We start from the raw sequence: 16,112 nt of genomic DNA, 5'->3' as shown, positions 1-16,112 counted from the left end.
CCAGAGCTTTTTAGTGTGACCTTGCTCTGACCAAGGTGATCTGTCATCACAGAGAGAAATGTGCAGGGAGCTAGAGACAAAGGACATTCGTGCAGTGGTAATTGGGTTGGTGTTTTTCTTTCAGCTTTTAAAGTCGCCAGGAACATCTCTCTTCTTCTCTTTTCGCTCTCCTTCTTCCTCTCCCTTCCTCTTTCCGCCGCTCCTTCTTTCAATTCCCTGCCCTCCTTCGTGTCTTTGCTCAGTGCAAAAACATATTCATCATACTCCTCTGCTGCCCTCACAGTGCCGCGCCACAGAATACTAATGACAGTGTGTCTGTGTGTGAGAGGCTGCCAACATTTGCACAACACACACGCATCTGTGTATTTGATTATGAATGTATGTGTGAGTTGTGTTTTACTTGAGGCTATAAAAGCTTGATAATACACCGTGCACTCATTTGCTATAAGCCTATTAAGTGCATGCACAGAAAAATGCCATTGGATTCATGTCAAGTTCTCTCTCTCTTCTTGCATTTCAGCATCCCTTGCTCTCTTCATCTCCTCCTGTCTGCACTGTTATCAGTATGTCTGCTCCGTCTTTGTCTCTCCAGTTTCTCTTTTTACTTTCTATTCTGTTTATTCTTTCCATATCCGTCTTGCACTGTCACACTGAAGGCTTAAAGTAATAGTTCAAAAACTTTGGAGAAATTCATTTTATTTCTCAGGGTGAGCCAGGGAATGAGTTGCATATACCTGTTATGTTTTTGGGTTATACCCAAGTGAAGATGCAAAGTGAAAGGAAATATATCAAGCGCCTGTAGTTTGTAAAATGAAGGTAGCATCAATATCTTCCTAGCAATATGGTCTGACTAACATCTTTATGCCTGCATAGTATGCAACCCCCTAGGGTCGCAACCTGTGTTGTTAATAACGGCATTAGAGTATAATGGCATTTCTAACAGCATTATTTTTTTTCAGTAGTGAATAATCTAATTAACTACTTTTCTCCATCTTTGCATTGCAACGCCGTTACCGTTACTGAGAATGTGAAGGGGCGCGTTACTACAATTTGGCTGAATGAAGCACAAGTTGTCTGATTTTGCCACACATCCGCCTGCCTGTGTGCCCTGGAGAGTGCAGAACGGGAGGATGGAAGTGGGTGGTGATGCAATTGCAAACACGATGATGAATGGCTAGGTGGCTCGGGGCGTTAGCATAGCATTCGCGTTATTGTTAGCATTAGAGTGGTGAGCGTCTTTTTTTTTTTTTTGTTACTTACAGTTCGTGGCGTCGCGTCAAGGTGAATACAATTAATTGCAAATAATGCACTGTTTTCCTGCGAAGTGTGCATTGTCATCACCAAGTTGGCGTTGTCCTTGTAGATGCTACAATACAATTATAATATACTATTATATATATATATATATATATCGTAGTCTCGCCCACCCGGGTGGTATGGTCTCTCCTTTCAAGCTCGGGTCCTCTACCAGAGGCCTAGGAGCTATATATGTATATATATATATACAGTGCCTTGCAAAAGTATTCGGCCCCCTTGAATCTTGCAACCTTTCGCCACATTTCAGGCTTCAAACATAAAGATATGAAATTTAATTTTTTTGTTAAGAATCAACAACAAGTGGGACACAATCGTGAAGTGGAACATTTATTGGATAATTTAAACTTTTTTAACAAATAAAAAACTGAAAAGTGGGGCGTGCAATATTATTCGGCCCCTTTACTTTCAGTGCAGCAAACTCACTCCAGAAGTTCAGTGAGGATCTCTGAATGATCCAATGTTGTCCTAAATGACCGATGATGATAAATAGAATCCACCTGTGTGTAATCAAGTCTCTGTATAAATGCACCTGCTCTGTGATAGTCTCAGGGTTCTGTTTAAAGTACAGAGAGCATTATGAAAACCAAGGAACACACCAGGCAGGTCCGAGATACTGTTGTGGAGAAGTTTAAAGCCGGATTTGGATACAAAAAGATTTCCCAAGCTTTAAACATCTCAAGGAGCACTGTGCAAGCCATCATATTGAAATGGAAGGAGCATCAGACCACTGCAAATCTACCAAGACCCGGCCGTCCTTCCAAACTTTCTTCTCAAACAAGGAGAAAACTGATCAGAGATGCAGCCAAGAGGCCCATGATCACTCTGGATGAACTGCAGAGATCTACAGCTGAGGTGGGAGAGTCTGTCCATAGGACAACAATCAGTCGTACACTGCACAAATCTGGCCTTTATGGAAGAGTGTCAAGAAGAAAGCCATTTCTCAAAGATATCCATAAAAAGTCTCGTTTAAAGTTTGCCACAAGCCACCTGGGAGACACACCAAACATGTGGAAGAAGGTGCTCTGGTCAGATGAAACCAAAATTGAACTTTTTGGCCACAATGCAAAACGATATGTTTGGCGTAAAAGCAACACAGCTCATCACCCTGAACACACCATCCCCACTGTCAAACATGGTGGTGGCAGCATCATGGTTTGGGCCTGCTTTTCTTCAGCAGGGACAGGGAAGATGGTTAAAATTGACGGGAAGATGGATGCAGCCAAATACAGGAACATTGTGGAAGAAAACCTGTTGGTATCTGCACAAGACCTGAGACTGGGACGGAGATTTATCTTCCAACAGGACAATGTTCCAAAACATAAAGCCAAATCTACAATGGAATGGTTAAAAAATAAATGTATCCAAGTGTTAGAATGGCCAAGTCAAAGTCCAGACCTGAATCCAATCGAGAATCTGTGGAAAGAGCTGAAGACTGCTGTTCACAAACACTCTCCATCAAACCTCACTGAGCTCGAGCTGTTTTGCAAGGAAGAATGGGCAAGAATGTCAGTCTCTCGATGTGCAAAACTGATAGAAACATACCCCAAGCGACTTGCAGCTGTAATTGGAGCACAAGGTGGCGCTACAAAGTATTAACGCAAGGGGGCCGAATAATATTGCACGCCCCACTTTTCAGTTTTTTATTTGTTAAAAAAGTTTAAATTATCCAATAAATTTTGTTCCACTTCACGATTGTGTCCCACTTGTTGTTGATTCTTGACAAAAAATTAAAATTTTATATCTTTATGTTTGAAGCCTGAAATGTGGTGAAAGGTTGCAAGGTTCAAGGGGGCCGAATACTTTTGCAAGGCACTGTATATACACATATATATATATATATATATATATATATATATATATATATATATATATATATATATATATATATATATATATATATACACATATATATATAGACATATATATATATACACACATATATATATATTAATATTAATATATATTTTAATTACCTAGTCACTTGCTCTAAACTTTTCTTGAATGATGTATCCATGAACCTTGTGTGATGTTTTTAATCAAAACAACTACAGCAAAGGCCAAACTTTCTGGCCAAACTATCCCACACTCTGTAACTGTCAATGATACTGATGATGATGACAATGACAATAAATTCAAAGACAGAAGAGGCAGGAGATTCAGAGCCTCATCTTCATATTGAAAAATATATATGGCTGAAAACACAGACAAGGCTGAAAAAGCAGTTTCTCCTCTTGCAACTCTCTTTAAAATAAACTGCTGTATTTTTAGCCAAAAGAACTGTTGCATTTGATAGAACAATATGTCTATATGCTGCTATAGCAGTTTCATGGTGCCCCATGAAACTGCTATAGCAGCTGCAAGCCTCAAAACTATTTTTAATTTGTTTGTTTTATCCTGGAGACCCCCTTTTACAGACACTGCGCAACTGCTTTTGTTTCAACCCAGCCATAAAAAAACGGTAAGTAATAATATTTTTTATTATATAAAATTCTATCATTTTTAGCTTAGAATCATTAATTGATATCTAATATTTATGGTAGTATAAAAAATGACTTTATAAAATTATTCATTCGCATATTTTAAAGTTTTAAACAAATTATATCACAATGAAAAAAATTGTGTCTGTAAATAGGTCTGTAAATAGGTCACGGATATCTACCTCATATCGCTTCATTGTATTTTTATTTTTTTGTTACTGTCGCATTTTCCCCGATATTTTAGAGTATAAATAATCGATCCAAACAAAGAAAAATTGAGAAAAAAATGATAATCTCGACCACTCCTTGATGTCTGCGATTTCTGCATTGCGACCCTTGTTATATTACCGTGTTTCACCCATAAAATCTCCAAAAAATCTGGCTGTGGCCATTCACCGCTGTGTCTTGACACTCGGTGAGACATGCTACTTGGAAATTTGCATGGAAACAAGTTAAGTACATGATAATATCTCGTTATAATCATGGTGTCTTTAATTACGCTCGCTCATGCTTTCACCTTGAGATAGGGTTTAGAGGTTCACATTTTTTTTAAATGCCTTCCTGTTCAAATTTTTTCTTCCCCCAGATACGTAATTGAGATTTTAAACTTCCAATGATGTATCAAACATGTATATAGGACAATTTTGAAATTTGGCAAAATTGGGGGTCTCAGAGCAGAACTTCAAGTCACCTGAGTGTTTTCTGCCATATATATTAGAGGTGTGACGATGCACACAAGTCACAGTTCAGTACGTACCATGGTACGGGGGTCACGGTTTGGTGCGGGTTCAGTACAACAGGAAAAACAAAAAGGCTTTTTTTCCCTCACAGCATTTGAAAGTTAAAGTTTGTATACAATTACACTTCTATCTAGGTGAAATTAAAAACAAATGTCAAAAGTGTGAGCTACAATTTTTGAGGGGAATGAAAAAAATCATTTCAATTCAATCAGTTAATATAAACATCTTTATGTGAAAGATGTTATAGACTGTATCATGTAATAACATATATAACATGAAAAGTAACGTCAGTTACTTTGCTGGGTAACTAATTACTCTTACAATGAGGTAACTGAGTTACTAACTCAATTACTTTTTGAGAAAAGTAATTTTTAACTAACTAATTACCGTTTTAAAGTAAAGATTAACAAAACTGGTTGCGAGTATTGTTATTTATTATTATTATTTTAAATTACTCTATGAATCTAAGAAAAAAAAAAAACGCTTTAATTTCTACCCCTTTATTAAAAGACGGGACATTAACTCAAATTTATATGTATGCTTGAAATTGGCAAAACATAATGATAATCAGTCTGCTTTATTGTTAAGAAGCAGAAAATCAAAGGATTTGGACAGTATGAAACTAAACAACGGGCCTCATTCACTAATAAATTCATAGAAATGCTTTCACTCTGTGCATAAATTGGGCATACACATGAAATCAATGTCGTAGCACATGTACACCAATCTTCTTAACACCACAGTACATATGTATGTTAATCACAATTCATTCTAAAAGAAGAGCTCAAGCCTGTGATCAGAAATCTGCACAAGCCGCATCTCTATTTCACTATGAAAGGGCATTTGTTTTATGCATCCCAGCCAATGAATTATGGTTGACACGTCATAAGAGATGGCTGAAAAACATTCATAACGTTATTTATCAATTTGTTATAAAAGGTTGCCATCATCAGAAAGCTTTATCAAACCAGAAATTGACAACATATATAGTATAACAGTTGTCGATGGATAAATTAATGATTTTCAATTTATGGTCCATTAACCCTTTCATGCACAAATTATGATTCAACACCCCCCCCCCCCCCCCCCCCCCAATTTAACTCACTAGCTGCCTTCGATTGGGCTAAATGTCCAATCCATTTTGACTGCTAGGGCGAATGATTTGACTTCCCAGTCAAAATAGATTGGAAGTCTAGTGCCGTCAATGACACTGAAACATGAACATTCACAGCCAGTCTATCTAGGTTATATTGATTTGGCCGTTTATCAGCATCAATGGCATGCAGTGAGTTCAATACGTACTATGAAGAAAAAAAAAATCAATTTTGCAGTGTTACTGAGGCCGTAAAGAGTGTGCATTTCTGTTTTCATTCATTTTAATTTAATAATTTTTTAGAAACTACAAATAAATATAGATTTATAAATGTGTGTACAGTATATTATGAAAATATAATAATGATTAACAATTAAAAAAAAAAAAGTAAATATTTGTTTTTTTAAATGACCAAAAATTAATAAAGGGTTAAAGGTCTTAAATGTTAATTAAAAAAAAAAAAAAAAAAAAAAAAAAAAAAGATTTTTAAAATGACCAAAAATCGTCACTTGCTCTATAAAGGGTTAAATTTCTTAAGTATCAACCTTTGAATAGCTCGCCTCTATAGTGACCAGAGTCCCTGAAAGGGTTATTGGTTGCACCTCTGACATTCACCATTTTAACAAATGTGATAAAATGCACAGAAAAACAAAGGAAGACTGCATAAGTACACTAAAGCTCCACTGTAATCAAGCATATACTGAATAGATGAGGTGATTATGGTACTCACTTGCCACAATTCTGTAATTAACATATCTATTTTCAGCATGATTATACAAACTAAAGCCACTAAATACAACCTGCCGGCATTCATAATTATAATCTCGATGACCCCATAATTATTCAGAATTGTAATCTCGATCACCCTGTAATTATTCAATCAGAACGACAGTTAAAAAAAAATGAATGCGAGGAATTGGTCAATTTTCATTAGCATTTCGTGGACTCTTTGATTAGCACTGATGTGAGTGGGGAGGGACAGTGGTCTGACCCCCACTGGCATCATGTGTGCACAAAGATTGTGATTAGTGGAGAGCGTACTTCTCATACATATTCAGTTCTTTTTATGTTGTAGCAGGATCATTTTTAATGAATGTGATAAATCAAATGGTAAATTTGTATAACTCAATATCTGAATGGTAGTCTTAAACTAAAAATAGGATTTATTGCACTAAGGAAGCCAAAGAAAAGCCACACAAGAATATACAGCACATCACAAAACAGGGGAGGAGCATTTTAATTAATTACTGCATATATAAATATGATGTTTATTCCCCTTTTATTTCTCCTCATAGTTGGAATTTTGACATTATTGACTTAAATTCAATTTTTCATATGTAAAACTAAGCTTATGCATTTTAAAATGGCTGTTAGCTGTCATGAAAAAATGACCACAAACCTTCAGTGCGTATAAAAGTCTTGAGACACACTTCATGATAAATTTGAGTATAGGTGTCAAACTCAAGGCTCCGGGCCTCATCTGCCGAGTCATGTCATTCAGTGTAGCCCGCTAAAGTAAAACACGTGCATCTACTTCATTTTTCTAACTAAAATTGAGAGATTATGTTTTCCCTTCTTTTAATAAATTGTAAATACCGTAAATCAATAAATATTAGGGCTGTCAAACGATTAAAATTTTTAATCGAGTTAATTGAAGCTTAAAAATTAATTAATCGTAATTAATCGCAATTAATCGCAATTCAAACCATCTATAAAATATGCCATATTCTTCTGTAAATCATTGTTGGAATGGAAAGATAAGACACAAGATGGATATATACATTCAACATACAGTACATAGGGACTGTATTTGTTCATTATAACAATAAATCAACAAGATGGCATTAACATTATTAACATTCTGTTAAAGCGATCCATGGATAGAAAGATTTGTAGTTCTTAAAAGATAAATGTTAGTACAAGTTATAGAAATTTTATATTAAAACCCCTCTTAATGTCTTCGTTTTAATAAAATTTGTAAAAATTTAAACCAAAAAGTAAACTAGTAGCCCGCTATTGTTGATGTCAATGATTACTTACACAATGCTCATGGGTGCTGAAGCCCAAAAAAAAATCAGTCGCACCCAAGCGCCAGCAGAGGGCGGAAAACTCCATAAAACACAATTAACATGTGGGCATTTCACTGTACTGTCATTTAAACCTGTCTGAGCGGGGCATGTGCGTTAATTGCGTAAATATTTTGACGTGATTAATTAAAAAAAAAAAATTTACCGCCCGTTAACGCGATAATTTTGACAGCCCCAATAAATATTAAAAAAAAAAAAATAGAAAAAGACTATCTAGTGTCTTTTCCTTATTTTGTAAATTTTGAAATATAAAATTTAGACAAATAAAAGTATTCACTGTTTTTTCCCTTTTCTAATTATTTCAAATTATAAAATGTAATCAAAGAACACAAAACAAAAAAATGAATAAGAAATCTTTGCAATTAACTCGTTGGCTATCATTGACTGTGATAGACATTTAATCCATTTGAACTGGAATAGGCTGGCAGAAAGACTTTTATAACAACCATAACAACCAGGTGTTTGGCTGTGATGTAGTGTTTGTATTATGTAGTTCATACCATTTTTTAATGAACCTGCACCGCCGACTTACACGATTTCAACTTTACGATGCCATTTAAAAAAAAAAAAACATTTTTTTTTTTTTTTTTTAAGTCATGTAATCTGTACCTTATTGTTCCTCATAGTATCTTATTTTTTACTTTATTTTATTAATATGACTATTCTGCCCTTCGGTGAAATGTGTATTTGATTATAATGTTGACTTTTGTTTTGTGATGCATGCTTTATTTTGGCGCAGGAGGCGTAGAGCAGGTGGTATTTTTGCATGCGAAGAAGAAGAAAGTATTTGCGCAGACGAAGAAGAGCGCAGATGCACACACGAGGAAGAGCGAATTTGCTCCCAGGAAGAAGTCGCTCAGCCGAGTGAGAGAGAGAGCGGAAAGTTTCAGTTTAGCGCGCTGTCTACCTAGGATTTATCTTCGTCTTGGCGAGGACAGTACAATGATATATAATACATGTTTTTGGATAGCTATTTTGAGATTTAGGGGATATTTAGGGGTACTTAAAGGGTTATTTCCATCTTACGCAGAAATTCGGGTTATGTCGCCACCGTAGGAATGGAACTAATTCGTAACCCAGAGCATACCTGTATAGGTTTAATATTCACAGGGTATGTGCTGTGGTAGTTAGTAAAATGTAATATTCAAAACATCTTCTGTCTATTGCCGTCAATGGCAGGCAAAGAGTTAAAAGGTTAAAAAAAAAAAAGACCTAAATTTTTTAGGTCAAGAATTTCTAAATGCTTTTTAGGTGATTTTCTGCTGAAGCATGACATCATCCCAGTAACCACCATTAACTAACTCATTGGCTGCCATTTATGGCGAGACTTCAAATCCATTTTGACTATGAATAGCCAGCAGTAAGAGAGTGGGAAAAAGGCCCCTTGTTCAACTCCAATGACCCCTGGAAGGACGAAAGTTCTAGGGCCTGCTTGACACACAGCTAATACTTGTAAATGTTAGCGAATTAAAAGCTGATGGCAAAAGTATGCATGGTTCAACTGATGACAGAAGAAAGGAAATTAAAATTAATCGTGGATGAATGCTTTCAGTTGAATGCTTTCAGTTAAACTAATTAAACAGATGTTGGGACTGATGAGCAAATCACTCCAAAGGAGTGGTTGTAATTGAATGAAAGACAAATGGTGGTGAGCCAAGGATAGTATTGACAAATGGATAGACTGCAGACTAGCGGCAACTCACCTGTTGCTCAGCTTCTTCCTCATCACTGCTGATCTTCAGATCATCCTCCAGCATTCTGCACATAAACAAGAACATGTTTTATTGCAGGCCCAACCTTAACAACTGCTTGGATGAGCTTTAATACAGCACATTGTTAGCTGTCATTTCTTTTAAAGTGCTGTCCTGGCAAATTGATGAACTGCGTAGCCAAAGTACCACTGGCTTATGTTAGGGACTGAGGGAAAAGATGGTGGATGAGGCATAGCGGTGCAAAAAAACAACCAGATGTTCAATTTGGAGAGAGAAGCCAGATTGTTTTTTCACCTGGAAACATTCTGTGTTGACAAGTGCTGACCTGCTGCCAGGATTTCTTTGGTAACAAGAGGGTAGACTGAGAAAAGAGAGCCCACTGAGACCGAATTCTATTTCTAATCACTAAAACTTGCTTTCACCCTCCATTTGCAGAAAAATAAATACACAGTATGTAAGATATAAACACAACATGTACTTAAGCTTGTGTATTAGATGACCTCCCTGGTAGCAAATTATTCTGTATTTATGTGCTGTGCATTGGCAAGTTCCCGTGTTTTATTGCTTTATATAAACCATCCACGCATGCTACTGTTATTTTAAGATAGCACTGCTATTGTTATGACAGGAGAATCCCCTAAAGGGATTTTTACTGCCTCCCGAACTGCTCTCTTCACTGCTCTCACCACTAAAAAACACTCCCTAGTGTTGTGGTGTTTTCAGATGGGACCGTGCGAGTCGTGAATGAGTGAAGCGCAATGAGAAAAGCTTCACAGATAAGGGCGCAGTGCAGCACATAGGCGATGATAGATATATTGGGATGAATGAAAAATGGAGCCATACTTTATTTCATAAGAAGGCACAGATGGGTAGCGTGAGATAGGGAGGTAAGATGGAGATGATAATGACAGGGGAAGTGGAGGGCAAGGCCCCAAGAGGTTGAATAGTGGTAGAAAATGGAAACAGACAAAATCAAATCAAATGCCTGTGGAATGACAACATGTTGAAAATGCATTTAATCTTCAACCGTAGTTGCTTAGTGGGTGTTAAGTGCAGTGTTTTCCCACCAATGAAAGAGACTGTGGCGGCCCGCCCCCCCCGCCGAAAAAAAAAAAAAAAAAATACTAATCAGATGCGTCAGTCAGCCGATTACACAGCTGTAGCCCACTCCACTCTACTACCCGCGCGAGTGAGAGCAGCATTTTAGAGTAGTATTTTATTTATTTATTTATTCATTTAAGAGACGCAAGAGGAACGAGTAGGAAGAATGGGAGAACGAGCGAGATAGCGAGAGATAGCGGTCGCATGTCGTAGCAGCCCGCTGTTATTTTGTTATTGTTTTTCTTTATTATTGTTACCACAATCAAGTGGGTAAGCAAATACAGACTTCTCTCCTTCTTCCCCATATCCGGGGCATTACAATAGTTTGGATCGGACTTTACGGCGAAAGTGAGCGGTGGACGGCCGTCTTGGACGGAAAGCAAACTTTGATTGAACTTGCGCAGAGAGGCGGGGCCCAAAATAAAGCCTTGCTCTATTTTCAGAGCGTTGGTCACAGTAAAGTATTTATTAGTTCAAGCAGAGTAAAATGATACATATTCACGGTACAAGAACGTCGTTTCCGTGTCCATCGATTGGTAAGAAAAGGCTGTTTGTACGAGTGACGTGTGGGCGCTCCCGTCGGGGGGACATTTCGCGTGGAGTGGCTATTTTTCGGCACAACACCGACGTGCCAACTTCAGACGAAAGTTGGATAAATGCGCCCCCCCCCCCCGCCCCCCCAATTTCGCGAGCTCTGGGACACTCGAAAAATGACTCTCATACCTCTTCTTGCTAAGTTAATGGTACCTCGATGTGCGTTTGTGTGGAAATTTAGTTGACGAACAACGGGGAAAAAACTATTCACCTTCTCACCGAATCAAGAAAAACTTTACACGGCCATTAGAATTCCCTCAGTCCTGTAAATGGGTCAGTTGACAGAAGGACTGTTATTGTTGTGGTAATGTAGTACTTATGAGGGTCAAATAAAAAGGAAAAAGGAGGGCTACGATGGCGGTCTGAAACCCGCGGCTCTTGGGCCGCATGCGGCTCTTTAGTGCTGCTTCGGAGCTTTTTTTTTTTTTTTTTTTTTTTAATGGAAAAAGATGGGGGAGGGAAATATATTTTTTGTTTTAATAGGATTTCTAGGAGGACAAACATGATACAAACATTCTTTCAATTCATTAATATTGTAATGAAGTTAAACTTGTGGTGTCATCGTACAACAGAGTAGTCACGTGGTGCGCTATAGGATCCACTGCAGGGAAAATAAACATTTAATCATGAAGGCTAATTATGTATTTCTAGCCAACTTATTCATTTTTAGAGTAGGCTAATATAGCTAGTATTGATAATTATAAGGCTTGTACAAGGCTTTTAATTTTTTGCTGCTCCAGACATACTGTATCAGTTTTTTTTGGAGGGGGGGGTCAAATATGGCTCTTTCAACAGTTTGGGTTGCCAACCCTGAGTCACTACGAGATGTAAGTCGTACTATTGCTACGAGAAAAAAAGTCGCATTATTACATAGGGTAACGTAGCTGTAACGCATTTTACATACATGTACCGTAGCTGAGAGCTATAACATTAGCCTAGCTAATGAAATATTTCAAATATATCTTTGTTATGGTTCTTCTTGGGGGAAAAAAATAATGGAAAAAAAAAAAAAAAATTCGCCGTGGCACGACATGGTGTGGCTATCCGACTCCGATGCAGCCCACCACCACAGTTTCAAAAAATCCTATGGTCAGAGACCCGCCCACCACAGTCTCCTAAAATCCTGTGGGAAACACACTTTACTGCAAAAGTAAAATAAAAAAATTCAAACTGTCATTTTATCATCTATCTACCTATCTTAATCATTAGTGTCAAACTCAAAGGTGAAGGTTTGGTGTCAACATTGGTAGGGACGACATAACAGCATAACCTGCATGTACACTTTTTGCTGGGGACGGGATATTAATAACATCAGATTATTGAACAAGGGTCAGGGGTACATTTCTCACAGATGTGAACCTAATTAATTGTTGGCTAATTGATCAATCCAAAATAATCTTTCATGTGTATTGGTTCAGGTGGTACAAAATTCGATTTAAACCTTTGTTTTCAAAAATACTAAAGAAACATTTTGAAGTGCATGTCCCTTGATTTAAAAAAACGGGAGCTAGCCAAGAATGGGTTCACTTCTGGAGGACACTGGAGCCCCTCTAGAATCAAGCTATAGTATTTTAATATAAAAGCTATTTGGGAAAAAAATGTACAAAAAACAAAACAAAACAGATACCTAAGGCTCGATCTACACCTGAAGCATAAGTCTCGAACCAAAGCACTCTCATGAAATTCTAATGTGTGATTTCATTTCAGTTTTTTTTTCACGTCAGTTCATGTTCATATCAGTGTCCCACTGAAGTGCACCCATTCTTGGATAGTTCCCCATGTTTTTTATTTATTTATTTTTTAATAAAGCGACTTGCACTTTGAAGCCACTGCGTTGCATTACCGATTACCCTAATGCGCATAATGCAAACAATGATCCAAATGAGGGACGGCTAGCTGGACTTTGTTGTTCCTTGTGGAGGCTGGCCTGACCGCAGTAGTTTTGCAGATTAGCAAGTTCACACAGTTTAATGTTGAGCTAACTCTGATGCAGGTCGAACTTTCAGTAGCAAAATTAGTAGTGTTTGCCCCACTTCCACAAAATTGATATCTTTTTACAATTCTTACAGTGGCTGCTGCTGGCCGAAAAAAGACTTCTAATATCCCTCTTCTCCGAAGGGGGGAGAGGAGACGGCATGTTGTTGGCATGAATTTGTCGGGGCTGTGTGAGTGTGCGTGTGTCTGATTGGCGTTTGGGGGGGGGGGGGGGGGCACTGTCAAGTCATCAGCCAATCAAACATGCATTTGAAGGGGAAAAAAATGGACTGGCACATTCAGCAAGTGAAAATGGATAAATGTCAGTCTGAACATAATGGAAATTCACTTAACTCATTTGCTCCCAAAAATGTATAAATACGTTCTATTTTTAATTGTTTCAGTGTCCCAAAGACGTATTCATACGTCTTTTACGTTTTTTTTCACAAGAGAAATCTCTAGGTTCTGATGCAACTTGGCTCCAAAGCACAATGCTGTAAATCCATTTTAAAGCAATAAAACTGGCCACTGTGGGCAATAGCGCATTTGGTAAGACCCGCAACCCGATTCAAAGAAAAGAACGGTCGGGCCGCACGGCTGAGGCACTGGCGGAAGACGACCGAATGGACGACCAGGAGGCCAGGCGGTGGACGACCGTGCAGAGCAACTGGGACCTTCAGTGCAGCAGACAATGCCGTTGAGTCCATGCTGCTCTCCGAGCAGATCCCGCGCCCCCGTGCTCGGCCGCTCGCCTCCCCCGCTACCCTCCAGTGTCCCGCGACTCAGCCGGAAACCCGCACGGCCAAACCAGTTCCCCCCAGGAACACAACATGCCCCATACAATTCCCGAGGCGAACTCCACCACGAGGCAGAGGTCACTACAATAGAAAGACTTTAAAAATCCATCTTGATGAGACAGGCGGCGATTAAGGAAAAGTTTACCCCGGCTGTCACGGCCACAACAGCGTCATCGCTAAGTTCAATAGTTTAGTTATGTGTAAATAAATTGTTTCTTTGCTATCAAAAGCTCAATTTGTTTTGTTGTTTATGTTATTTTGTAGATGAAAAACATTATTCAGATGTTTGGGATGTCACAAAAGAAAAGATAGCTGTGTTAAAGTGAAAGTGATGTTTGAAATGTATGCTTTTACAAAAAGCTCAATTTCTCTGTTTTTTCATCAGAAATTGGAAAATTACTTAAACTAAGCTATTTTCTAATACTGATTTCTAAAGAATGGAAAAAGATACGAACTAACTTTTTTTCCTGCTAAAAGAAGAGAGTCTAATCTTTCTTTTGGTGGGTTCCATGTTTATATAGCAATAGAACAGAATTTTCTGTGGGCCTTGCAAAATCAGTCAAAATCCAGTAAAACGGCCGGGAGCGAAGGGGGTTGCACCGGTGAAAATGGCTGGGAGTGAATGAGTTAATAATGGTAGGGTCTACCTGTATTCTATCCTTACAACATATGGGAAGACAATCGAAATTACCTATATAACTGAACTCTTTATATCATGCCAATAAGGTTGTTTAAAATTTGGTGGGGACAATTCAAGCATCCTGAAAAGTTGGTAGTGTTATGTCCGTACCATCCCTATGCAAACCTATGCCCTTGGTCACACTCAAGGACCGGTGCCAGATCCAGCTCGCCCCATGATTTTGTGTGGCCCGTGAAAGTAAATTATGTGCATTGACTTCATGTTTCTTGCCAAAATAAGATTCAAATAACATTTCTGTAGTCCTCGATGAAAGATTAAGGACTTCATGAATCTGAAAATATTTACTATTTTAAATAATTGAACACTTTTTTAAACCTGAGAAAATTTTAAAATAAAAAGAGAATATTAGTTTTTTCCCCGTTTTGTTTTTTGTTAGTCAAGTCAAGTCAAACTCTCCCAAATGGCAGGGCCTTACAATTGTAAATCTCTTACAGAATTCTATAGCAATTAAGTTTGTTAATGTCTGTAATGTATAGTTAATAAAGTTTTATTGTATATTGTTTAGTGCATTGGAAAACCAGTGCCAATGAATCCCTCACCAGTTATTGTGTACAAAATAAAATGGATGTGTTAGTGATGTGGTGACTGGGAAGACATACAAACATGAGACATCCTATTACTGTGGAATGACAATTCTTATACTTTTACACTTTAACATGCACAAAATCTGAAACTAATAGATAGGAGTCGGTGTTTTGTGGATTTAGTGTAACACTAATTTTGTAAAACAAAATCATTATGCCTGTGTGGCAGATTTACAAGCAAGGATCCCTGCCTTGCCATGAATCCTACTGTGTTGCTATGCGAGTGAAGTGGAGTGGGCTGCCGTCAGAGATGTTGCAATATGCCCCTGGCTCACGTTAAATTAATGTAGCTGCACTTTCCCGCTCTGATCCACATAATCTTTTTCCCCCCTCTGCTACCAGCACTGAATTTCTTCCAAGAGTCAAACTTAATTTTACCTTGAGGGAAACATAACGTTAGGTCAGAAATTTGGTGTTTGCGCATGTATGTGGGTGTGAAAGAGGGATACTTACGATTTTTGTGGTGCAGTTGGTGGCTTCACAGCTGGCTTGCTTGCTGATACTGTACATCTCTCTGTAACACAGCAAATATTTTTTTGTTGTTGCTTGTTTTTTTCTTGCTTATCAAAATACATAATGTTTGTTTTACTTTAGTATACAGGAAAAGCAAAATCGTAGGGGACATTTTCTAATGTTTATCACAAGCAATTTAATTTAATAAAGATGATAGTAGTCATGTTTTCAAAGAATAATGTGCAATCTTGCTATTTGATTTCCTCAGTGAATTTATTCCCTTGTGTTTTCTTTATTGCGTAATTTCTCCCTCTTCCTGGTTATTGCTTTTGCCAGCTTCTTTTGCTCCCTCAGGTTACAACAAAACATTTCCTTTGCTGACTGTAGCATTCACATGAGTCAATTCCCTGCTTTTCTCCCTCCCTCAGAGACATATTTTGTTGTGACTCACAGATCCAAACATGCAGTTTAGTGTATTAGTTC

General features: G+C 37.8%; 1 protein-coding gene across 4 annotated transcripts in view; it reads right to left on the bottom strand.

Annotated features, from left to right (window-relative positions):
* Positions 1 to 16,112, bottom strand: part of aff2 (AF4/FMR2 family, member 2) — a 263,824-nt gene that overhangs the window by 77,563 nt on the left and 170,149 nt on the right. For all 4 annotated transcript variants that reach the window (XM_057849436.1, XM_057849435.1, XM_057849438.1 and 1 more), the window contains 2 exons: positions 15,630 to 15,690; positions 9,418 to 9,472 (listed from right to left, as the gene is read on the bottom strand). In XM_057849436.1, coding sequence (XP_057705419.1) covers positions 9,418 to 9,472; positions 15,630 to 15,690 — 116 coding nt within the window. The remainder of the gene's footprint in view (positions 1 to 9,417; positions 9,473 to 15,629; positions 15,691 to 16,112) is intronic.

The sequence above is a fragment of the Corythoichthys intestinalis genome, chromosome 11 (genome assembly GCF_030265065.1).
Source record: "Corythoichthys intestinalis isolate RoL2023-P3 chromosome 11, ASM3026506v1, whole genome shotgun sequence".
Taxonomy (NCBI): domain Eukaryota; kingdom Metazoa; phylum Chordata; class Actinopteri; order Syngnathiformes; family Syngnathidae; genus Corythoichthys; species Corythoichthys intestinalis.
This window is presented reverse-complemented; position numbering and strand designations above follow the sequence as displayed.